Genomic DNA, 24,320 nt, shown 5'->3' on the forward strand with positions numbered 1-24,320 from the left:
AATTTTTTAATCACATTTCAGGATATAGATGGAGAGGCTTCCTCACTGACCTAATGGCGGTTCCAGAAAAGAGAATGTAGGCAATGACAAAGAAACATTATTTGAAGAGAAAATCATTGATAATTTTTCAGAATTAAAGAGAGCACACCAATCCTCAACAGAAAGTACACTAACATCTAGAAAGTTCTGCTGAAACTGCTAAACACCAAAATAAAACAAACACAAATCTTAAATGCTATCAAGAGAAAGGCAGACTAACCACAAAGGAATGAAACAGTCTAAATTTTTACCAGCAACAACCAGTGCCAGAAAACAATGGAGTACCTTCATCACTGTGCTTTGGGAAAAAAATGTTAACCAGATTTTTATACCCAAATAAATTATCACCCAACACTGAGGGCAAAACAACGACAGTTTCAAATATACAAAGAATTCCCTCCCCCACCCAGACCCCTACAGAAAAGTTTACTAAGAAATGAACTTCAGGGGCACCTGGGTGGCTCAGTCAATTAAGCGTCTGCCTTCGGCTCAGGCCATGATCCCGGGGTCCTGGGATTGAGTCCCGCATCGGGCTCCCTGCTCAGCGGGGAGCCTGCTTCTCCCTCTCCCACTCCCACTGCTTCTGTTCCTGCTCTCACTGTCTCTCTCTCTCTCTGTCAAATAAATAGAAAAAATTTTTAAAAAAAAAAAAAAGGAAAGAAATGAACTTCAGCTAGAAGAAAAGTGAACCCAAAGAGAAGGCTTTGGATTCAAGAAAAAATAGTGAGAGGTGATGAAATGTCAGTGAATTTAATTAAGACTTGATTATAAAAATGATTTTTAAATTTAAAAAAGTCAAATACTCTAGATAACAATGGCAAGATGGGAAAGGAGAGGGCTGTTAAATGGGTAAAGTTTGCAAAAATCTTTTGCAGGAATGGGGTGCATGGGTGGCTCAGAGGGTTGAGAGTCCAACTCTTGATCTTGGATCCAGTCATGATCTCAGGGTCCTGAGATTGAGCCCCGGGTGGAGCCCCAGCCTCAGTGGGGAGTCTGCTTGAGATATTCTTTCTCCCTCCACCCCTCCCCACTCCCCTGCTTGCTCTCTCTCTCTCTCTAAAATAAGTAAATAAATCTTAGAAGAAAATCTTTTGCAGGAAGAAAGAATTACACAATAACTTTGTTAGAAAAAATTATAGTCAAGTATGTATGTTGAAAAATAAAAGACAATTCTGAGAAGAATAGAAATAAAACCTAACACCCTCAAACCAGCGGTGGAAAATGAGGGAATATAGATCATTTTACTAATCCAATAGAAGGCAGGGATGGAGGAAAAGGAAGAATGAAAAAGGTTAGCACATGAAAAACATAAAACATGATGGAAGAATAAGCCCAAATATATTAGTAATCACAATCAATGCACAAGGTTTAAATTCACCTGTCAGAAATACAACTAAAATAAAACTTAACAGAAAGATTCAATATAATGAGATGGAAAATACACACAAACATTAGCCAAAAGAAAGGTAGCATATCGATATCAATATTAAAATGTCAAATTGTATAGAGAGGCACTACATAATAAGAATCCATTATGATTTCTAATGCAGAATATCCTTTGAAAAACACTGCCTACTGTGCACTAGGGATCATGCTGCTTTCTCCACTGCTGTTATCTTCAGTGCTTGGCACATAATAGGTGTGCCATAAATACTACTGAGTGGAATGCTTACCACATTGTATTGAAATGATCTGCTCGGGTGTTTCTTATACACAGGGGTAGGGACTGTGTCTTAGTCAGTTTCAAGCCATCAATATTCAGCACAGCACCCAGCACACAGTAGGCACTCCATAAATTCAAACTGAATTCAAGGTTAATCTCTTCCATAAAATCTCCCCAACTGTTCCTGCCCATAATGATTTACCCTTTGTTTCCACGTCTATAGAACTCATAGTTTGAAAAACCCAACTTAGCAATTGATTATACAGTAGTGTCTCTGAGTTTTCTTTCCATATTTCAAAACTTGTGTCTCCAAAAACATTTTAGATTCCTTAAAGATAGACATGTCTTATACTGTGCCTAGAGCCTTGAATCAATATTTTTTAGGGGTTGATGTCACATTTGGATAAATGTAGATTAGATCAGTTGGTGCCAGCCACACATGCCAACGCCTCAAGGGGTATTTCCATTCCCTTTTTTCAATCCTTGACTAAAGAGATCACTGTTTGGAGACAGGCTCATATGCAAATAATGTAGAGAAGTTGATGGGTGGGGCGGGAGAAGGCAGCTTGTGTCCAATTCCAAGACTCTGTGCTCTCTTCCTTCTGGCAAAATAGTCAGAGAAGAAAATGCCTGTGAACCTACAAAAAAATGGCTGTGGGGAGGTGGGAGGGAGATAGAGAAGAGAGCATGTCCCATATACTACTGGACAGAATCTGGACCTGACCCTTCCACTAGCAGGCACGGTATCAGGAGTTTATTATGAGATCAAAAGGAAACCCCACGACAAACAGCTACATTCCCCCACTGGGACCTTGTAAGAGAGGGATTTTGTTTCCATCTATACACAAGGCACAGGAGGGGAACCTACAATAAGGAGCTCCTAATAGGGAAGCTGCAGAGAGCTAACCAAGGGCAGTGTGGCATCTTCTTGGTGGTCTTCTTCCGGTCCTGGAGAGGTTCAGTCTCGTCCCTGGGAGGAGGTAGGGAGATAGGCGGGCTGACCTCCCAAGGTCTTCTGTAATCCAGCAATTAATGGGGGACTCGTGCACTTCCCCATTTATGCTCTTACACACATCTGCACCAGTCTGATAGTAAGTCCCCCGGGCTGCCTTCCAGGTTTAGTACGGCGCCAGACAAGCTGTTGGCACTCAACAAATAGCTCAAATATTTGTTGAATGAAGGAATAAATTCATCAAGTGTTTAAATAGAGCCCACATGACCTCCCCAGCTGTAAAGTACAGCGATGAATAAAATCACAACATTCCAGAGCCGATCATTTGAGCAGAGCTGGCAAAGGAAACACACGCGCGCGCGCACTCACACTAGCGCTGATTCAACTAGGTTTCCCACCTTGGGAGCACAGACCACCTGCTCAGCACTGGAGGAGTTTCCTTGGCCAGGATCCTCATTCTCTGGAGAGGCGCTTCCAGAAGGTCAAGTTACCAAGATTTAGGACCGCTTCCCTTACGGGTCGGCTTCCCAGACAAAGTTTCTGCCCGGATTCAGCCTGGGCCTCTCCTGGGCCCGTCCCCCCTCCCCCAACCTGGGGCCCCCAGGGCGCGCAGCTCGCCCGCCCGCAGCGCCTCACTTTACCTTGGTGAGCTGGGCGATCTTCTTGCACATTTTCACGTGCATCTCAGGATCCCAGTCCATTCTCCAGTCGGCGCCACCGCAGGCATCAGCTTTGGAGCCCTGGCAAGTCCCGGACGCGTGAATTTTGCTGTTGAGGACAGAAGCCATGGCTATAACGCGTCCAACACTCAAGGGTTCTCGCTCGTGTTCTCGCTGCCCGCGGTGTGCACGTGCGTGCGCGCGCGAGCGTGTGAGCGTGTGGGCTTTCTCGGGAGCGGTGGCACTGCAGTCCCGCCGGCCGCACCGCCGCGCGGCCCCTGCCAACCCGAGGTGCTGGCCTTTCCGCTGGTCCGCGAGCCCACCCTCCCTGCTCCGGCGCTCGTTCGCTGGCTCGCCGGCTTTGCGGGCACCCGCACCCTGCGGCGAGGCGCCGAGGATCCGCACGTGCAGCTCGCGACCCGCGCGCAGCTCTCGGGCGGGTGAGGGTTTCGCCTGCAACGGCGGAGCTTCCGCGACTAGGAGCCGCCGGCCTTGGAGAGGTTTGCGCTGGCCCCGCGCCGCGCTCTTGGACACGTGGGTGGCTCCGGGCTCCGGGCTCCGGACTCAGCAGCGACTGCCCCCGCCCGCGGTGGGTATCCCAAGCCAAGGAAGAATTAGAGCCGGCCTCAGCGTCGGGCAGCCGGGGCGCACGGTCTGGGAAGGGCCCTTGGCGATGTTCTCCGTGGCGAACGGGTGGCGAGTGACATGGCACCTTGACCAGCACGCTCAGCCGGAGGCTCGGGAGCCTCGGAGCTCGGCGCTGAAGGCGGAGTTGGGGGGCGGGAGGTCTTGAGAGGGAAAGGGAGGTAAGAGCAAGTCGCGAGGACGCGACGAGGTACTGGGACCCGAGCGCACAGTGTGGGCCCCAGTCGGGGGACAGCCCCCCCTTCCCCCATCTTGGGGAGGAGCCCGGACTTTGCGGGAGGTTCGCCAGAGATCACCGAACAAAGGGAAGAAGCCAAAGGGACGGCCGAGGAGCTGGTGACAGAAATCTGGGACGAGAAAAGCGCGGAACGTACCAGAAGCGGTAGGAGCGCGGAGGAAAAGTCATCAGAGAGGTAGAAAGGCTGGTAGCAGGTGCGGGAAAGGAGGAAGCAAAGAGGAATGGAGTAGTTGACTAACAGATGGAGCTGAAAGTCTAAGTAAACCGAGCTCAATGAAAGGGAAGTGACTCATCCATATCCACACTCTTGGCCACTGGCCAAATGGAGCCAGAATCTTGTCATCAGGATTACGAGCTTGTGCCTTTTTATTTTGCTTGTTGAGTGGAGTTAGCGACCAAATTTCTTTGTGGCTTGCTTTCTCTGGGTTCAAACAGTGGGCTTTGGGGAAAGTGACAACACCCTGATCACATTTTCCTAATGTATGAATAATAGCATCGCCATAATAAGCAATTTTCACGCTTAATATATTTCATTTTACAGACTGCTTTATATCAAGAGTTTTAGTCATCTTGATAAAGCAAGCAAGCTCCAAAGGGTTTCAGAAACCACAATCCCATTCCTCTACATTGCAGGTAACAATACCCGTTTTTATAGATAAGAAAATAGATCCAGAACATTTGTACCAAGCCAGGCAATTGCAAGTAGCCCAGTTGTGACTGAAACCAAGATATTCCTATTCTAAATTTCTTCCTCTAGCCCCAGTATACTACACTGGGTAGGAATGGCCAATGATATAACAGTTTTTGGTTCCTGGTATATCATCTTAGGTTCTCTCTCCAAGACATCTCAGTTTCCCAGTTCATTTAGAAAACAAAGTCTGAATCAAAATCACTGCCAGGAGGTTATATAGATTCTTGGTCCTATGCTAGACTCCCTGAGTCAAAATACTTGGAGTTGAGGGTCCGAGAATGCACATTTTAAACAAGCTCCCTTTAGAGTAGTTTCTGCAGGGTCTTATTATGCATTAAATTTTAAAGGAATTCAACCACTGTGTAAACTAGAGGGAAATTAGCCTTTTAGTCCAAAACTTTACCAAAAGTTGTGCACCGTTTTGGAAAATCACATCATCAATGGCCACATGACTCATGCTATTTGGTTGCCAATACAACACACTTGTATTGTATTTCACACATTCGTGGTTGAGTCTACCCAGATGTGCAAGCATCCGAATACTGCTTTATGTTATAAAGTTAATCATATCAGATCATTTATATATTGAAATACACATTTAATTATAATTACTTTCCTTTTATTTCTTTATCTTACTGTCAAGAAATTATATTGATTTTTAAAAATGTGTGTATTCATTTAAAAAATTATCTCTGAATTTCAGTATAGTAACATGAACATTATAAAAAAATGACATCAGGTCTGAATGGGATTGAGAATCACTTCTGTAGATGATCATATACACACTAAAGTTTGGTAAGACTGTGATCTAACCCCAAGTTTTACTTATTTAAATATGGTCTTATTAGGTCTAGGGGCCAAAATATTTTCCAGTGGGATATCTTTATTTTTAAGACTTTTTTTTTTTAATTCATTTGAGAGACAGAAAGAGAGAGAGCAGGAACGGGGGAGGGGCAGAGAGAGAAGCAGACTCCCTGCTGAGCAGGGAGCCCGCCACGGGATTTGATCCCAGGACTCCTAGGATCATGACCTGAGCAGAAGGCAGACACTTAACCAACCGAGCCATCCAGGCGCCCCGCCAGTGGGATATCTTACACTTTCAAGTTCTTAATGGAAGCCTGGGAAAACCCTAGATTCCCTTATCAGGCTTTGTCGGACCACAGCTACTAAGTAAGGAAGATACTATAAGTTGACCTGTCTTGGAAAGAGTTCTCTGCAGCTGAGATTTCCTAGCACTATGATTAGTAGGTCCTTTCACACTATCAGAGCAGAAGGGAATTAAGCACTGCATCAAATATGGGGTGTGTGGGGGGAAGATTTATTAGACCACTAATATGATCTTGGCATTGTGCTATGCTCTTAGCACACGTTCTTACTTCCTCTAAGGTACTTATTATCATTGTCATTTTACAGACTAGGAAATTGAAGATAAGGGAGGCTAAGCACCCGATTTTATACAGCTAGTAATGGATCTGGGTCTATCTGACTTTGAAGGCTATTCTTCCCAGAGCACAATGCTGGTAATCTGAAATTCTTAAAAGCCATCATTGATTTGTTCTTTCTGTAGATTATAAAAATGTAAGCTTCTTATAGTACTCCTCTTCCCAAAAAACTCACCTGTAATAAAGCAAAATATAAGAAGCAAGAAATTACCCCTAATCCTACACTTAGAGAAAACTACCGTTAATATTTTAGAGAAGCTTCTTTTAGACGTCCTCTCTGTACACATCTAGATGCATTTGTGTACATAAATGCATTTTTAAAACATAAATGGAATACTGTACATCATGTTTTTTAATCCTATTCACTCAATATAAAATAGACATCTTTTTCCTTTTTTGTCAATAAAGATATACATTCCCATTTTAAACTAGTATCCCGTTATATACAAAATAACATATTTATCCTATCCCTTATTGAAAAAAAATTTTTTTACATTCTAAGCAAAATGTTTCATATATGTTTGCTATGTGTATTTTCTTTCTTTTGGTGGGGGGAGGGGCAGGGAGAAAGAGAGAGAGACTCTTAAGCAGGCTCCATACTCAGCGCGAAGCCCAACATGGGGCTTGATCAGGGCCTGAGCTGAAACCAAGAGTCAGACCCTCAACCGACTGAACCACTCAGGCACCTGAGAATATTCATTTCTGTTCTAAAGGACAGGAAAAACAAAAAGGACATATGAAACTCATGTGTTAAGTGTAATGGGAAAGCAAATAGCTTATGAGATAGAACTGTTTAGATGTGTTAAAATATATAGAAAGGATGGAACAAACAAGAGGGTTACTAACTGAAAATAATGGAAAGGCCAAGTTGTAAGTTAAGATACCACCTTCGAGCCAATAGATACATTATCCCCCCAAATGCTGTTCGTTGTTGACACCCATCCTGGCCCCATGGATGTTCTGCTCCAGAAAAACATAGAAGGCATGGCTCACAGCAGACCTCTAACCAGGCATACTTGCCCTGCACATTTCTGATAGAAGCACGTTTCGGCTCTAGGCACCCCTCTCTCTGCTGAGCCCCCTTTCCAATTTCAGCTGTGGTCCTCATAACCACACTATCAGAAGTGAAGGTCGATGCAGCAGACAGGACATAAACACTGCATAACGCATAACACAGGATTCAGGTACTATGGTCCTCCCAGCTCCCTGGCACCTTATCCTAAATGTCTTAACCGTCACTGCCCAACTGACTCCTATTGAAAAGTGATTCACTAAACTATGTGATTTTGAGCATCTTAATTTGGGCTGTGGCATTTCCTGTCCATGACATACGGGATAGCCTGTCTGATAGTGTATTTGGAGGTTACCACTGCATCGAGATAACTTCCTGCATGACATCACATGTGGATCGTTGCACACGTGTGCAAGTATTTCCATAGGAATAAATCCTAATAAACCAGTTTCAATAAGTCAGCACATTTTAAATGTTGATGCTATATTTTGTTATACCATTCTCTCGAAGTTATTCCAATTTACATTCTCATTAATAGGGCACAGAAATGCATGATTTCCCCTACCCTTGCCCAAACTAGCAGCTATTGATCTTCAAATAGGTGAAGAGTGTCTCCCCCTACACACCATTTGTGTGAATATTAGTAGGGCTGTTGGAACACCTTTCCAGAAACTGATTAGTTGTAGGAATTAAACCTTTTTTTCCATTGTTTTCACCGGGCTTTCTTCCTTGTGTTGAAATAACTTTCTAGGCCCGAGACAGAGTGTTCAGAATGCCACATCAGCAACCTGAAACTTAAGATAACTTTTGTGTCCTTGTAAATGCTTTGCCTGACCAGACACACAGTATATCCAGTCAGCCAATCCTCAAATGCCAAGCCAGTTCTGGGCTCTGTACTTATTTCCTCTTCTTTCTTACTCCAAACAAGGCTATGTGGCCCCAGCTAATCAGAAATTTTCTATTTTTCTCTTCCTTGTTCTTTTTTTTTTTTTTAAGATTTATTTATTTATTTGAAAGAGAGTGCATGCATGGGGAAGGGGCAGAGGAGAGAATCTTTATTTATTTATTTATTTATTTATTTATTTATTTATTTATTTATTTATTTATTTTTGAGAGAGAGAAAATCTTAGGCAGACTGCACTGAGCGTGGAGTCCCACTCCGGGCTTGATCCCTGAGATCATGACCTAAGCAGAAACCAAGAGTCAGTTGCTTAACTGACTGTGTCACCCAGGTGCCCCACCCCCCACTTGTTCTTTATTCTTTATTCTTATAAAAGCTTCTTGCCTTCTACCCCTTTTGTAGTCTCTGAACAAAGAGACTGTCTACTTCATGAAGTATTGAAGTTTTGTATTATCTAAATTGTCTTTAATAATTTTTTAACACTTATTATAAGATCTTTCCTTGTAGGGGCTTTTAAACTGGGCCTGTGATATGTATATTGCAAACATTTCACCTAGTTCGTGATTTACTTCGGCTTTCTTATGCTTGGAAAAGGAGATTTCCAAGGTAAAGCAAGCAAACTTAGCTAAAAGAGTCTCTTTTTAAAACAGGGTTGGGAGGGGGTGCCTGGGTGGCTCAGTCTTTTAAGCATCCTTTTTTTTTTTTAAGATTTTATTTATTTATTTGACAGAGAGAGGGAGAGAGAGGGTGCACATAAGCAGGGGGAGCAGCAGGTAGAGGGAGAGGGAGAAGCAGGCTCCCCGCTGAGTAGGGGGATCATGATCTGAGCCAAAGGCAGATGCTTAACCGACTGAGCCAATCAGGCGCCCCAAATCTTACTCTTGATTTCAGCTCAGGTCATGATCTCAGGGTTGTGAGACTGAGTCCCCAGTTGGGCTCCATGCTGAGCTTGGAACCTGCTTAAGATCCTCTCTCTCTCCCTCTCCCTCTGCCCCTCCTCCCTGCTAAAGCATGCACTCTCTAAAAAAATCTATCTATGTATCTATATATATATCTATCTATATATATAGGGTTGGGAAGCTATAGGGTAGGAGGAATTTATGCATGTCCTCAACTTAGAAATTGTGAACTTTTCAGCTAGCTGCAAGCCCTCAGCCTGGACTTACCTTCTTCCTCACCAAGACACCTGAATCATCTGCACTCTTCACTTTCAAAGAGTCAATGTGTTTAGCAAATTTCAATCCCTCATTTTCAGATTAACCCAACCAATCCCAGTTACCCTAATTCCAATCCCTCCTTTGCACAGAGGACCTGAATGAGAACTACACTCACAGCCTTTTGCCTATATAACTCTGCTCTCTCTTTGTCTTCCTTGGAACATGATTCAGGTTTCTATCTGAATCTGTGTCTCCCAAATTGCAATTCTAATTGCCCAGATAACCGTCTGTTTGCTTAAATTTTCAGTGGATTCTTTTCTTGGTTGACATGCTCTATAAATATTTTCAATTTTTATGTAGGCAAATCTATCGATCTTTTCTATTATATTTTCTGGTTTTTACATCATGCTTAGAAAAGCTTTTCCCATCTATTAGTTTCTCCTAGCACTTCTGGGGTTTCTTTCTTTCTTTTTTTTTTTTTTTAATGGTTACAAATTTGATCTAGCTGGGAGTTATGTTGATATATGGAGTGAGGCTGGAATACAGACCTGTTTTTCCAGATGGCTAGGCAGTTGTCTCCACAGGTATTGAATAATTCATCTTTACCACACTGATAATCCAAGTGCTGCCTTAGGTGATCTCTTTAGTAGAAATTTCCTAATCTTTTAGTCTTGGCTTAGAGTCTTCTTTCCTTATCAGTTAAGTAGCAGGGGTAACTTGATTGTCATTACTACGAATCTACTTCTACTACTCATCTAAAACCCAGACCACATTCTTCAGTGTTTATTTCACTTAATCTCTTTAAATAGAAAGTGATTTTCCCTACTCCTCCTTACTCCTCCTGTTAAAAAGAAAACCACAGGCCCCAAGATGGCGTTACTTAGGTCAAGTCACCAAACCAGGGCTTAAGGTCTAATGTTAATCGTGGTTTCAAGCTCCCCCACAAATGTTGTCTTAACTGGTCCGTCAGGAATTTTCAGTTAAGAACCAATAAAGTAATCTGCATGAAGACACCCCCTGCCATTCCCCCCCCCCCACGGGAAAGTGACCTTGCCTGGAAGAATCTTTTCTTTCTTTTGCTGATGACTTCCTTGCCTCACACTCCTTCCTATAAAAACCTTCCATTTTGTACTACAACTCCAGGATTCTGCCCAGCTCATGAATTGCTTAATAAAGCCAATCAGACCTTCAAATTACTCGGTTGAATTTTTTTCTTTTTTTAACACTATTCATCTTTCAGACTAGTTTGTAAGCCCGTAAAATATGTGCACCTATATCATATTTTTAAAAGCTAAAGTTCTCAAAGATCCCCTCCTTTTTGAGGGAGGAATGCAAGAAATGAACACAGAGCTTAAATTGGCACTATGCCTATATTGTAATCCTCACACACATTAACTAGTACCAGGGTTTCACTAAAGGTAGTGTAGAGGCTGCTTTCAGGCAGCAAGCTCGAGCAATGGACATCTGAGTAAGGTAAATGGGCCCACAGTGACCACCAAGCTGAGTGCCAACAGGCTCATTCAGTGACCCACCTTGAAATTGCCATAGTCCCTAACTGACTAATTACAACCAGGCACAGTTACCAAAAAAAGGAAAAGTCCATACGTTCCCACACCTCCTCACTCTGCCCTATGTAACTGTAGCCCCTTACCATCACCTTGTGGTAGACAGCCTATTCTTTTCTGTCCTGCTCACTGCCTCCTTGTAGTGTATTCAATAAGCTTTTATCTATTTTATTCTGCCTTGGGGGAACTCTTTCAAAAGCCTCCCCATCAGATCGGAAGTCCCACAGGTAGCCTGGGATCAGGTCTTATATCTCATCTCCACAGGAGGAAAATAAAGACAAAACCCCTTGTCAGAAAAATGACAACACTTGCATTGATATTACAGTATCTCAACATAACACCACGGGACATGACACTTTGGAATAAAATGATTTGTGGCAATATTATAGACGGATCATATTATTGGAGGGGTGTAGAGTGCAAGGGCCAAGAAATAATTCTTGAGACATTGTATGGTGCAACCTAGTAAGTTTATTGAAGTAAGTAGCATGGGGTCAGGACTCCTGGGCAAAAGAGCTACACTTATGCTGTATGAAGCTGGTGGTCTTATGCTTAGTGTTCAAGGGAGAGGGGACGTGCAGGGAGTATTAAATCTTAAATGTCTTCTTGAAATTTCTACTTGTAAACCAACTTTTGAAAGATTTCTCTGGTGCTTAACATTCAGTTCAATAGTAACTGTTGGTGAGATATACAGGCAGTCATGAGATCCTTTAAGAATGTAGCAATCAGCAAGTATTTGATCCTTATCAGAATTACACAGGCTATAGGTCAGCCTTCTGGGCTAAAGGTGAACATTTTTCTGCTTCTGTTTCTCATCAATATTAATATTAATATGAATACCATGAGCTCCACATGGTTCTGCTTGCAGGAAATGAGTCTAGGAACTCTAGCATTGGTAGTCATTTTTTCCCCATCTTCCCACCCTAAAATTGCGTTACTGGTAACAAAGGTGTGAAACACAGAGATAGAAGAGTTGGGTACTGGAGCTAAGAGCAGTTCGTGGCAGAAGTAGTCTTTTTTTTTTTTTTTTTGAGAGAGAGAGATCACGAGCAGAGGGGAAGGACAGAGGGAGAAGCAGGCTCCCCACTGAGCAGGGAGCCCGATGCGGGACTCAATCCCAGGACCCTGAGATCATGACCAGAGCCAAAGGCAGACGCATAACTGACTGAGCCACCCAGGGGCCCAGGAAGTAGTCTTTTCAATATCTGAAACAGTTAACAACCAATTTGCAAAGTACGTCTAACTTTGCCTTAGGGAAAACAGGTAGGAAGTGAATCCAGCATCATACCATTGCCTTTCTGGTCTTTTTTCTGGAGTTCAGAGATAATTAAACAATAGAACTCTCCAACACTCAAAAAAGGAATGGAACTGATGCTTTTCAATTCTCTTGATTACATAGCAGTACGGTGCTCAGTACTCAATGGACATGCAAATGTTTTTAACTGAGTTAAGTATTGGTAATATGGCTGACCTATATATGGTTGAATATTTCAATGTAGCCATTTCTCAATTTCCTATTTGGAACTGATCACTTTGCCTCTGCAGTACCAACCCAAGTATTGTCCAGAGTATGTACATGGATTTAGAACTTTTTTTTTTTTAAAGTAAGCTCAACGCCCAGTGTGGGGCTTGAACTCAGGACCCTGAGATCAAGAGTTGCCATGCCCTATCGACTGAGCCAGCCAGGCACCCCTGGGGTTAAAACTTCTTAAATTCTGGTTAACATAGAAATTATCATGAACTTGGTAAAAATGAGCATTTCAGACTCCCCATATCAGAAATTTTGATTTAGGAGGTATGAGTAAGGCATTTAAACAACCACTTCAGTGATGCTGTTGTGGATGGTACCAGGCCCCACTTTGAAAACTGCTTTAATTGCTCTAACAAACCTTCTCCGTTCCCTCTAGGTCTTGCTTTATAATGTCCTTCTTGTCCTCTCTCCTATTTCAATCCTGTCAGCTGTCGAGTTTCAGCTCCGGTCACACTTCAGAGGCAGCTCTGACCTGACTATCCCGTCAGAGATGCTCTCTCTGAGCTCCCTGGCAATCAGTACACAAGGGACATCTCCAAACTTTGACCAAGCAATCCGTCTGCAGGAACCTTTTGAGCATGCATTCCCAATAACGTACTTCTTAGCCTAGGAATCAGGATTGTAGTGTACTCATATTTTACATACACTATGAAATATACACAGAAGTTAACAGATGAACTAAAGAAAACAGGGGCGCCTGGGTGGCTCAGGCGGTTAAGTGTCTGCCTTTGGCTCAGGGTCCTGGGATCGAGTCCTGCATCGGGCTCCCTGCTCAGGGGGGAGACTGCTTCTCCCCCTGCCTGACATTTCCCCTACTTGTGCTCTCTCTGACAAATAAATAAAATCTTTAAAAAAAAACACAAGTGTATACATGTGAAAAATCATAAAGTACACTTAAGATTAGTGTACTTTTTATATTTTACTGTAGGTATGTTATCCCTTACTTAACAAAAAAAGGCAGATAGACAAATTGACCTGGCATGGTTTACTCAAGAGATTTGATTTAAGAGAAAACATATATCACCACACATAATCATTTGCAATTAAATAAAATTTTATTTGATTATATAATAATAATATAAATCCTCAATCATAACTCAGAAAAAAGCCCTAAAGCATTATATGGGAATATATTATGGAGCTGTCACTGGATTTAACTATATCTTGATAGCAAAAACAGTATGGAAGAGGAAAAACAGTTATGAAATTTCAAAACATTATTTTTAAAGCAGGTAATTCCTTATGCTTTTGAATCAACAGAGGCTAAAATTTAAATCAAAGTGCTATGGACAGTACTGCAATAGACTATGTATCATTTCTGTAAATAAGAAAATTTTGAGATTTGCCTAAGCAAGGGACAAAGTTCCTTTTCCAAAAACGTTATAATAATATATATATACATATATATATATATTTTTCCCTGAAAAAGCCTTCTGCAGTGCACGGCTTACTGGAGCATCTATTGCAATTGTGGAGTATGAACCTGAAGAAGCAATCTAATCGCTGACATGACCACAATTTTACTATATTTTTAATGTCAAATTTCTGAAGTCTGACTACTAAAATTGTAATAACTAATGAAATAAAATAAAACTGAAATAAAATTTGAGATTTATATTTGTGACACAGTGACACTCCAGAATGTGTCCATCATCCAAAATCCAAAAATGTATATTTGGTGTACTTCTAATTGCTTCATTTTAACATTAACCTAGTATCCCATGTACTCATCCTTTTGATTTTCCCCAATATTCCAACATCTGTCTCACTCCTTTTTGCATCTTCCATGTACTCACTTTGTTCCCAGTTTCCCCCATCCTACTTACTTGACATGGTAGCCATTCCTGCACTTTCCTTCATTGTATTCCTTAGTGAGGTCTTGTTTTCAGGATCCCAAGCCATCTTATTTAGACTTACTCCTTTGTTTTGGTGAAGCACATTCTCCAGGAGCCTCCTAAGAAAGGGTACATGGTAAGATAAAATTTTGAGACTATGCAAGTCTAAACTTTATCTTAGCCCCATACTCGATTGGATTGTTGGGGTACAGAATTCTACATTGGAAATAATTTTTCCTCTTATATTTGAATGCTTTGCTTTCATCGTCTTCCTTCAACCAGTGTTGCTACCTAGAAATTTAAATACCAGGGGTGCCTGGGTAGCTCACTTGGTTAAGCAGCTGCCTTCAGCTCAGGTCATGATCCTAGAGTTCAGGGATTGGGCCCTGCATGGGGCTCCCTGCTCAGCTGGGGGGGAGTCTGCTTCTCCCTCTGCCTTTCCCCCTGCTTGTGCTGTCTCTTTCTCAAATAAATAAAAAAAAAAATCTAAATACCATTGTGAAAATATTTTTTTAAAGATTATTTATTTATTTAAGAAAGAGAGAGAGAGAGCAGGGCGAGAGGCAGAGGAAGAGGGAGAGAGAGAATCCTTAAGCAGACTCCCCACTGAGGGCAGAGCCCAATGTGGGGCTTGATCCCAGGACCCTGAGATCATGACCTGAACCAAAATCCAGAGTGGGATGCTCAACTGACTGAGCCACACAGGTGCCCCATGAAAATATTTTATGTAACTCTTGTTCCATCCCCTTTGGAAACTTTTAGGACCTTCTTTAATCCTGTCATCCTGAAATATCATGTTATGCTTTTCTGTGTTTTAATTCATTGTGCTGGGCACTCAGTGGATCCTTTTAATTTATGTGACTCATGTCCTTTATTTTGGGGAAATGTTCTTTAATTTTGTTATCTCTTCACCTCCTTTCTCTGTTCTCATTTTGGAGCTCTTACTAATCAGATGTTGCATCCCATTCTGATCTTCTAATTTTTTTTTCTGTTATTTCCCATCTCGTTCTACTTATTGAAATTCCTTCAACTTATCTTCTAACACAACTACTGAATGTTTAATTCGAGCTCCATTTTTCATTTTTTCTAGCATCCTGTTACTTCATGAATGCAATGTATTCTCCTGTTTCTGAGAGTATTTTACATGCCTTGCATTATTTCCAGGTTTTTGTTCGTTTGTTTTGGTTCTTTTGTTTTGGTCTTCATGTTTCATTGTTGAAGTTATCCTCAAATGTCTATTGATCCTTGGCTATCACTGTGTCATGATTATAAGAGACTGGAAGACATGTACGAGTGGGCAGGGCTTGTGGACTATGGGTTTCATTGCAACAAATAATCAAGTGGCAAGTTGTTTTTATAATTGTTCATCTCTCTGCGTGGGGTGGGCAGGGCTGGGTATAAACTCAGCTGCCAGATTCTGTAGCTGGGTGACGGGGACTGAAGGCTCACGTTTAGAATACTGACATTCTCTCCACCTCCTGTTTTCAGTATAACACCTCACTGCCCAACCACTAGTCTCCCCCAAGTCCCAGTTCTAATCTGTTCAGTTTGATTTGTCCAGAGGATAAGCCTCCCATCTTTGGCTGGAAAGAGGGGTAAGTAACCTGCTTCAAATCCTTGAGTCTTCGGGGGGGTTCTGGAAATGTTCCACATGTGTGGATCTTTTCTGCAATGCAGAATGGTTGCCAAAAATACCAAGTATTTTTTTTTTTTAAGTAATACTTAATCTTTTCCTTCATGGTAAAGCAAAGTGAGAAATTAACTGCTTAGGGGCACCTGGGTGGCTCAGTCGTTAAGCGTCTGCCTTCGGCTCAGGTCATGATCCCAGTGTCCTGGGATGGAGCCCTGCATCATGCTCCCTGCTCTGCTGGAGGCCTGCTTCTCCCTCTCCCACTCCCCCTGCTGTGTTCCCTCTCTCTCGCTGTGTCTCTGTCAAATAAATAAATAAAATCTTTAAAAAAAATTTAACTGCTTAAAACACTGCTTAAGATTTAGCAGTTAATCCAAACAGAACACAGACAACAACAAACCTAAACTACCTATTACTGCAACAGCATTTTAAAGATGTGTGTCTGCAAATGTTTTATTGGTTATGCGATTATTTTAGCCAAATAAAATGTGTCTCCTATAAAACTCTCATACTAGCAATTGGGCTTCCCTTCCACCTCACACCTCTAATCTTGGGTCAACTGAGGGTTAGCCTCCTTCTCCCCCACCCCCATCAAGTAGTTGGAGGTAAGTAGGCAACACATAATGGGAAGAACCAGACTGCACTGCAGGAAACTCCATGACTACAACGCAGTCGATGCTACTAACACATTTATAGGGCTGCCAGATAAAAAAAAAATGGATTAAATGTGACTTTCAGATAAATAATTTTTTTTCTGGTGTAATATTTCATTGTTTATCAGAAATTCAAATTTATTGGGGCATCCTGTATTTTTATTTGCTAAATCAGTAACCCAACACTTGTAAAAAAACAATGTGTAGAAAAGTGACCAACATAAACAAGCAGGGTTTATAGAGGGAAAATGGGATCTGGACCAAAACACTCAGGTCACTATGTTACCACCAGGCAGGTAGCTAGGGGCTGACACAATATAGCCCACTTTGTGATAAATTCCTGTGGAACGCATTGGTTGTGGCCAACGTTAATGCTTTCAATTAATATAGAATTTTAGTTCTCTAGGTGTTGGCCCCTTGTGTCACCAGAGCTCTGACACTGGTGCAGAATCAAGTCTTTCTGGTTGTCCAGGATGCAATCATAAAGCCAATCTAGGGTCTTTCATGAAAACTGGCCATACCCTTGGACTGCTCCAAATGTTTGGGTGCCTCCTAAAGGAAGTCGTCCCTTCCAGACTATTGTCTAATGAACAAATTGAAAAACATCAGTTGATACATTGGGGTGTCAGGTCCCACACTTGACACCAGGGATGGAATGTTAGCATTAAATAAGCATATAACTTTGGCAGTTAACCTAAATGTAATTTTCCCTGAGGTAACAATGAGCTCCTGAATTTACAAGCTGCAACACTGATTCTGACAATTTCATCTGGTTTCTGCTGAAATCTAATTTGATACCACACCAACTTGGTTTCTGTGTATACTAGGAACTTAGTTTTAATCTTGTCAGGCTGACCAGGATCCTGAGTCTCCTAGATGATTACAGATCATGTTCTACTCCAGGGAACAGGGCATCAATTCCCAAATGATCCCAGGAATTTTCACATTATGTGTCAGGGTCATCTATGTCTTCCCAAATAAATTGCCCAAACTCCAGTCAACTTGTTTTATGATCCAACCCTAAACTGTCACTAGCATTTTAAACCGACTCCATGCTGTTTGGAAGCAACAACTCTGGGACCCTCTGCTTGCTATATTATTTTTAAAATCAGGCATTCCTTTCCCACATCTCACTGAGAGGAGCTGGCCATAGTTCTCACAGCCAACAGGAGTTGGGTAGCCAGCAAGTGTCAGCTCATTGTGTTACCTTCATCCTTACCATTTTCTTGGTCTCACGTCCAAAACTGTTATATAATCCCACTGATACCACCAATTGAAAGGAAGAACGTAGAGGACTGTATACAGTGATCGGACTCAAACGTGTAACTGTTAACTAAACTTTGTTTAAAATTGGCAAAGATATGCGAGAGATTTTCTTTTTGGTAACAGCCAAGTCGACACAGGAGAAATACCTGGTGGTTGGTGTCAGCTAATACAGCTCCCTCAATTTCCCTCAGTCCAGTGGACATTGCTCACTGGTGGGCTCATATACCAGGAGCTTGCACAGACTTGTATCATGGAGTCTGACAAGTCACCCAAACTTTCTGGGCTTTTCTATGTACCCCAGTCATATGAGCAGAACACTCCTGGCCCTGATCTTTATGTGCCATTGCCTCGTGAACTTACCAAATACAACTTAAATCTGTGTATAAAAGACAAAGCTCTTTATCTATTCCCTTAGGTGACTACCCCTTTTGGGGTTTCATTGTTGGAGTGTGCCCTCCATGTAACTTTCCACTACACTTGGATGGCCACACATTTACAAATATCTAACGGTCTGTATAAGAATTAGGCTAATTTAATGTGACCTTAGAGAGCAAAAACAGCATCAATGGCCAAAAGCTTTGGTGTAGTTTACATTGGTTCAATATGTATTATTATGTTTATTATTTTAAAAAAGATTTTGAGAGAGAGACAGAGCAAAGCAGGGGGAAGTGCAGAGAGAGAGGGACAAGCAGACTCCCCACTGAGCCAGGGAGCCAGATGCAGGGCTCAGGCTTGATCCCAGGACTCTGAGATCATGACCTGAGCCAAAGTCGGATGCTTAACCCGACTTAGCCACTCAGGCGCCCTGGTTCAATGTATTTTAAAACTGATTTCTTATGTATATATCTTATTTAATTTTGCACTCCCAGGGTCTGGATTATAGTAGGCACTCCATACTATTACTAGATGAATAACTAAATTTCTAATAAGAGACATTTAAAAATAATGGGCTGCTCCAAAAGGCATTAAATTCTCTAATACGGAAGCCAAAAGTAGAAAATAATTTATTAGAGTCAGAAGAGAGAATTTATGTATCAGTAAGAAAATAACCCAAGTGATTTCTAAATTCCCTAACAGCTTTAATAATCTACTCTAATAACAGAACATTATTTTCATCATAGAGAAATTTTTTTAAATGGATACTTGTGATAGGAGCCCCAGCAGGATAATCTCTGAAAGGCGACTTAAATCTGTCCCTCATCAGACATGTATCAATTTTTTCCTTCTCTTAGGAAAGCTGATGGGTTTAAAAGACATGATTATGGTCTTCTGTGCTCAAAGTATCTGGACCGCTTCAACAAAAAAAGGCTGCCTATCTGCATTGAGAGAGAATAGTACCTTTGTAACATTAATGTCTCTTGGTTTAGAAGTCCTGTTTCCTTAGATAAATATTTCTATGAAAACAGAGTAAATTTGTCATTTCTCCTAATCGCTTGTAAGGAGAGTGTTAAAGTGGTTAATCCACCCCTAACCCCACGTCCATGGCACACAAAAAGAAGTAAAGGCTTAAAGCTTTTCCACGTATCTCTCATTTTGTGTAACCCGTAATTACCTAACATATACAAACAAATGGGTTCAAATCCGGGTCTTGACTGAATATCTGACATTTTCTTTTACAAGTATGTTACATTGTCTAGAGCTCCCAAGTCACCTCCTATCAGAGACACTATATTGTATGTATGTATGTATCTATCATCTATCTGATCAGTTGACTCTATTCAGCATTTAGTGAATGTTGAATATGCCTTAAGCAAAGCAGGATCTACTTCATTTGTTGAGAACAAATGACCATACTCTTCAGCACGTACAAAGCTGTTGGTTTATTCAGCTGCAGAGCTGGGGAAAGGCTTCCTTTTGGAGTGAATAGCAAAAATGCTTCAGGAGCAAGGCACTTTTATATACACACACAGAAAAAGGAACATATTATGGTTACATAAACATCAATATATTTTAATTTTCAGACCTCCCTACCTCTTCCCACCTTCCCCTTAAAAAAAAAAGGAAACAGGTTCTTACAACATTTTAAAAACCCATTTTCACAAAACATCTCTACATAGGAACAGTTTCTGATACATTCAATTACACTAACAGTATGATATGGTTTCAGTTCAGTAATTTTCCATTCACAAATATCTTTCCTACCTACTACAGGTCCCTTCTTTTTTCCTTAAGATATGACAACTAAGACTCAGCAGAAATTCTCATTGGATTATAAACGTTCTCCTCTCTCCTTAAAGTTGCTATACATGTATAGAATTTGTGATTCCATTAATGCTTCCATTTTTTTTGATGCCACATCATATACAGCACTTAATTATGGAGAATAGGAAAAAAGTAAAAGTAAAATGAAAGGATACAGGATTTTCAATCTATTTTCTGATTCCTTTTAGATGGCCAGTCAACCAGGATCACACACACAGGTTTCACTCTATTGTAGGTGTGTGAAAAGATTTATTGGTCCCATGAATCTTCTTTTATGTATGATTTCTATGTTTTGACTCATTTAAATAAATGCAGCAAGATTCATTTATAAGGGTACAGACTCTTCCTTGTTGAGCTAGAAGAAAATCTAAAGCTAATCTATGTAGAAAAACAATGATGCTAAAAACTCCAACTTCTGATTGTATTAGGCTGAGATTTTCTGTAGTGCTAAGTTCTTTAAAGTTAGAAGAGTTCCTGAAAAGTTTGCAATGGATGTAAACAGTGCATAAAGTACTGCTGAGAACATTATGCAGATGAAATATTTTAATTCATTTGCAGTTAATATTGAAAGCATAAGTGCTCTTAATCCTTTCCCATTGGTCTTTTAAAATGTGATCTGCTCTTGACCAAAGTCTGAATGCCAAGATGCAGGAAACCTATTCCCCACAGAACAGGTGTCTGTTTAATCCCTGGTTACAATTTTTAGGCCAATGTAGCTACAGAGAGCCTGGTGGAAACTTAATGTATAAAGGTTTATACTGTAACTGCAGGTACTATAATAGGCCTGAAGCAGTGCAGCCTAGGTTTGAAACTTCACTCCCTCCCCTCCAAAACAGGAACCCTAAAGGGTGCCATATATAGGCCTATCTGTATAAAAGCTGGGAGATAAATTCATAGCCCCACCATTTTCTTTTGTCTAAGGAATTCCAATTAATGCAACTATCTCAGAGAAATTAATGTTAGGAAAGAGTATGCTCAGAGAGATGTTATTGGGAAAAGCTAAGTTCCCTCTTCTCCACTGGCTATTCTGAAGGTTAGGTAACAAAAGGGGTAGGGACCTACTACTTCTTCCTTCTCGTTCACAATGAGATGTCTGGTTAAGAGTCCATTCAGAAAGGCAGAATAAATTGGGTGGGGGTGGGGAGAACTGAGTGTGGACAACAGTCAACTTAACTTTTATAATATGGTCCCTTTTGTCTAATTTTCTACTGAAGTTTTCATTTTATCCACAGGGTCTGTCAAAGGGCATGATCACCATGCATTTTTTGTAGCTGAGTTATGGTACCACTGTACTTGGTAGTACTTAAGGGCTTGTTAGGACAGGATATGGTTTGGTTGAGAAGGCACTTGCTTCTCAACTGTGGTGTGACTTTGTACTTCCTTCTCAATTAGCAATATGAGAGATAGCAGAACAAATGGTGGGTCTTTAGAGTGATGCGGTTAGGAGTTTGTTAACTGCCTTCTGGAAGTCAGTGTACGAGTAAGTAGTGTTGATGGGTTCAGTGCAGGTTGTTTCCTTAACTGTTTTAGTTAACCAGCCACAGCAACAACCAGAAACACATGAATTAGGGATCTGTTTTAGGTATTCGGGTATGGGAGTGGCTCTACTCAATGTCCGGCTTAACTGTTTGGTGGCAAACTGCAGTGCTCCGTTTAGAGTGGCATGATCTCTAGAAAGCCGACTGGCATTTGTAAGGGGCCTTTGAAAAGGTGGCACTCCACAAGAAGCCAGAGGAGGCCATTCGGGAATTGGTTCCAGTTTGGGTACACAATGGGAACAATGGGAGAGTCTTAGACCTATCTCCCGGAGTATATGAACTGGTGTGCTTGGATCCAAGAGTTTAGCGTGATATAACCAGGAATTAGGATTTAAAGGTTTCCAAGTTGTAGAGTATTTTAAAAGGCACTTAACCTGCCAGGCAAGACTCTCAAGAGGTGTGAGGTTGGGAACCACACGGTTTTCTTCTTCAGAGGAATCCCACTCTTGCCCAGAACTCTCATTTAGGTAGTCAGCATTTTCTTCTTCCTCACTTTCTGATTCTGATAAGGGGTCAGGAGAGGGATTTCTGGGACCCATTAGATTAGAAGAAGAAACCAGAAAAAGGTAACAATCTAAGCCAGCAAAATACTGACTAAAACTAGCAAACAGAAACAAAAGATGAAAAATCCTTCAACAAGATTAATTTGTCAGTCCATTACACACACACACAGTATGCCTCTGGCTCATATCACTGTGCAGTTCTTCAAGATTATGTTGCATATTCTTCACTTACAAAGAAGACATCTCAGTTCTCAGGACCAGTTCAGTGTGTAAAAGTGTTAAGTCACTTACCAGTGGTACAGGTCAGAGTCTCTCCTTCAAATCCTGGCTACCCAAGAAGAGAAGGGGTCCTCATCTAGGCAAGCTGATTTTCTTAGCCTGTTCTCAACTGGTCGTGATACTGTGAAGAGACACTTTGTGTATTCTGTTTTGTTGGCAGGGATGTTATATCTACTTGGTAACAAAAGAAACAATGGTTGCCTTTCTTGTCCGCTGTTGGTGCAAATTTTGTTCAGGGAGATGGTGGGATGAGTTGCCAGGGACATCTGGTGTACATGGATCTGACGTTTTCCATAGGTGGTGCAAATGCCCTTGATAACTGGTGACTTAGTTGTTGAACTATCTGGAAAGGTAGCTTTAACCTGTGAATGAGAAGACTAGAGAAATGATATTAAAGCCTGAAAGCAATGCATAACATTATTGTCACTCTAACTTTATATAGTATCTAAGAACACAGATGCTGAACACGAACACTTACTGGGCTTTGCCATCTCTAGCTCATAGTCTTAGGCAGATTTTTCTATTGGGAATGACTCCTGGGAAGGAGAGCCTGGGTCATTCTAATCATTTATTGGTACATATTTTTTAGTACACTGTTCTAGCCCAGAAAATTATTTCTGCAAGAGCAGTTCCCTTATGCCCCAAACTCAATAGAGAGCTGTAAAAGGTACTTTTTTCTCTTAAGATGTGCTTATTGGGATTAGTCTTAGGGGACCTGTCCTGGTTATAGAGCTGCGTATGACTTGTTGGGACTCAAAGGTTGTGGTCATATAACCATACTCTACAGATATGAGAGAAGATGGCAGGTGTAAATTTTTTTTTCTTCCAGGTGTAATTCTTAATATAGTAGAAATTATAATGAATGTAAACACTTTAAACTCACAGTTAAAAGACAGACACTCTGATTGGATTAAAAAAACAAAACAAAACAAGATTCAATAATATGCAACTAACGGAAGATACTTCAAAGCAAAAAGACACAGAAAGGCAAAAAAAATAAAAGAATGAAAAAAGATGTATCAGGCAACTGTGGACCAAAATAAAGCTGAGATAGCAATCTTAATACCCAACAAAAAAGATTTCAAGTCAAAACATATAAGGGACAAAGATGGACAATAGCATCAGTAAAAGGAACAGAATAAAATTATATAGTACTCATCATAAATGTTTATGGTCCTGAAAGCACATCCTCAAAATTTCTCAAGTAACAATGGACAGAACTATATAAGCAGGAGATATAAGAAACCTGAAACAGTCAAAATATTAATACACTTTTGGTATTATATCAGTAGTCAGAACTCTATACCAAACTGAATAGATATTTGAGAGTGCACATATACACACATGAAAATAGATCATGTATTAGGTTATAAAGTATAACTAGTTCTAAAGGGTCTATTTCGTTCAGACTAAATTCTCTGACCAAAATGCAATGAAGGTAAATATTAAAAGATACTTAAAAGTAATCCTATGTTGGGAAGCTAAATAACTCATGGGTTAAAATGGAAATTATAAAGGATGTTAAATACTAAAACCGAATAATATAAACCATACAAGCAAAATTTGTGGGACATGGGAAACACATACCTGAAAGAAAATTATAGCTTTGAATACACTGACGAGGAAATGACGAAGTTTAAATATCTACAAGTTAAGCATTCAATTCAAAATAATGGAAAAGAGCAAGAGCAAAATAAGCAGGAAGGAAATAAAGGCAGAAATGAAATAGCATATGAGAATAGAAAAGACTGATAAAACTAAAAGATGGTTTTTTGAAAAATGAATAAGAAAAGTGAACTAGTCAAACTTGAGAGACTTAAAAACACAAAAAGAGATTAAAAATAAAAAAACAGAGGACGTCTGGGTGGCTAAGTTGGTTAAGCGTCTGCCTTTGGCTTAGGTATGATCCCAGGGTTCTG

At 40.9% G+C, this 24,320-nt stretch overlaps 2 protein-coding genes across 2 annotated transcripts in view; both read right to left on the minus strand.

Annotated features, from left to right (window-relative positions):
* FAM184B (family with sequence similarity 184 member B) overlaps positions 1-4,263 on the minus strand; it is a 143,789-nt gene extending 139,526 nt beyond the window's left edge. The window contains exon 1 of the mRNA XM_025887519.2: positions 3,296-4,263. Within this exon, the coding sequence (XP_025743304.1) occupies positions 3,296-3,442 (147 nt within the window). The 5' untranslated portion in view covers positions 3,443-4,263. The remainder of the gene's footprint in view (positions 1-3,295) is intronic.
* Positions 4,264-19,675: 15,412 nt separating this feature from the next.
* DCAF16 (DDB1 and CUL4 associated factor 16) lies at positions 19,676-22,415 on the minus strand. Its single transcript, XM_025887520.1, has one exon. It carries the CDS (start codon positions 22,156-22,158, stop codon positions 21,508-21,510), a length of 651 nt encoding a protein of 216 aa, XP_025743305.1. The 5' UTR covers positions 22,159-22,415; the 3' UTR covers positions 19,676-21,507.
* Between the last annotated feature and the right edge of the window lie 1,905 nt (positions 22,416-24,320).

The sequence above is a fragment of the Callorhinus ursinus genome, unplaced genomic scaffold (assembly GCF_003265705.2).
Source record: "Callorhinus ursinus isolate GAN/ISIS: 27379988/994484 unplaced genomic scaffold, GSC_fseal_2.0 scaffold4, whole genome shotgun sequence".
Lineage (NCBI taxonomy): Eukaryota > Metazoa > Chordata > Mammalia > Carnivora > Otariidae > Callorhinus > Callorhinus ursinus.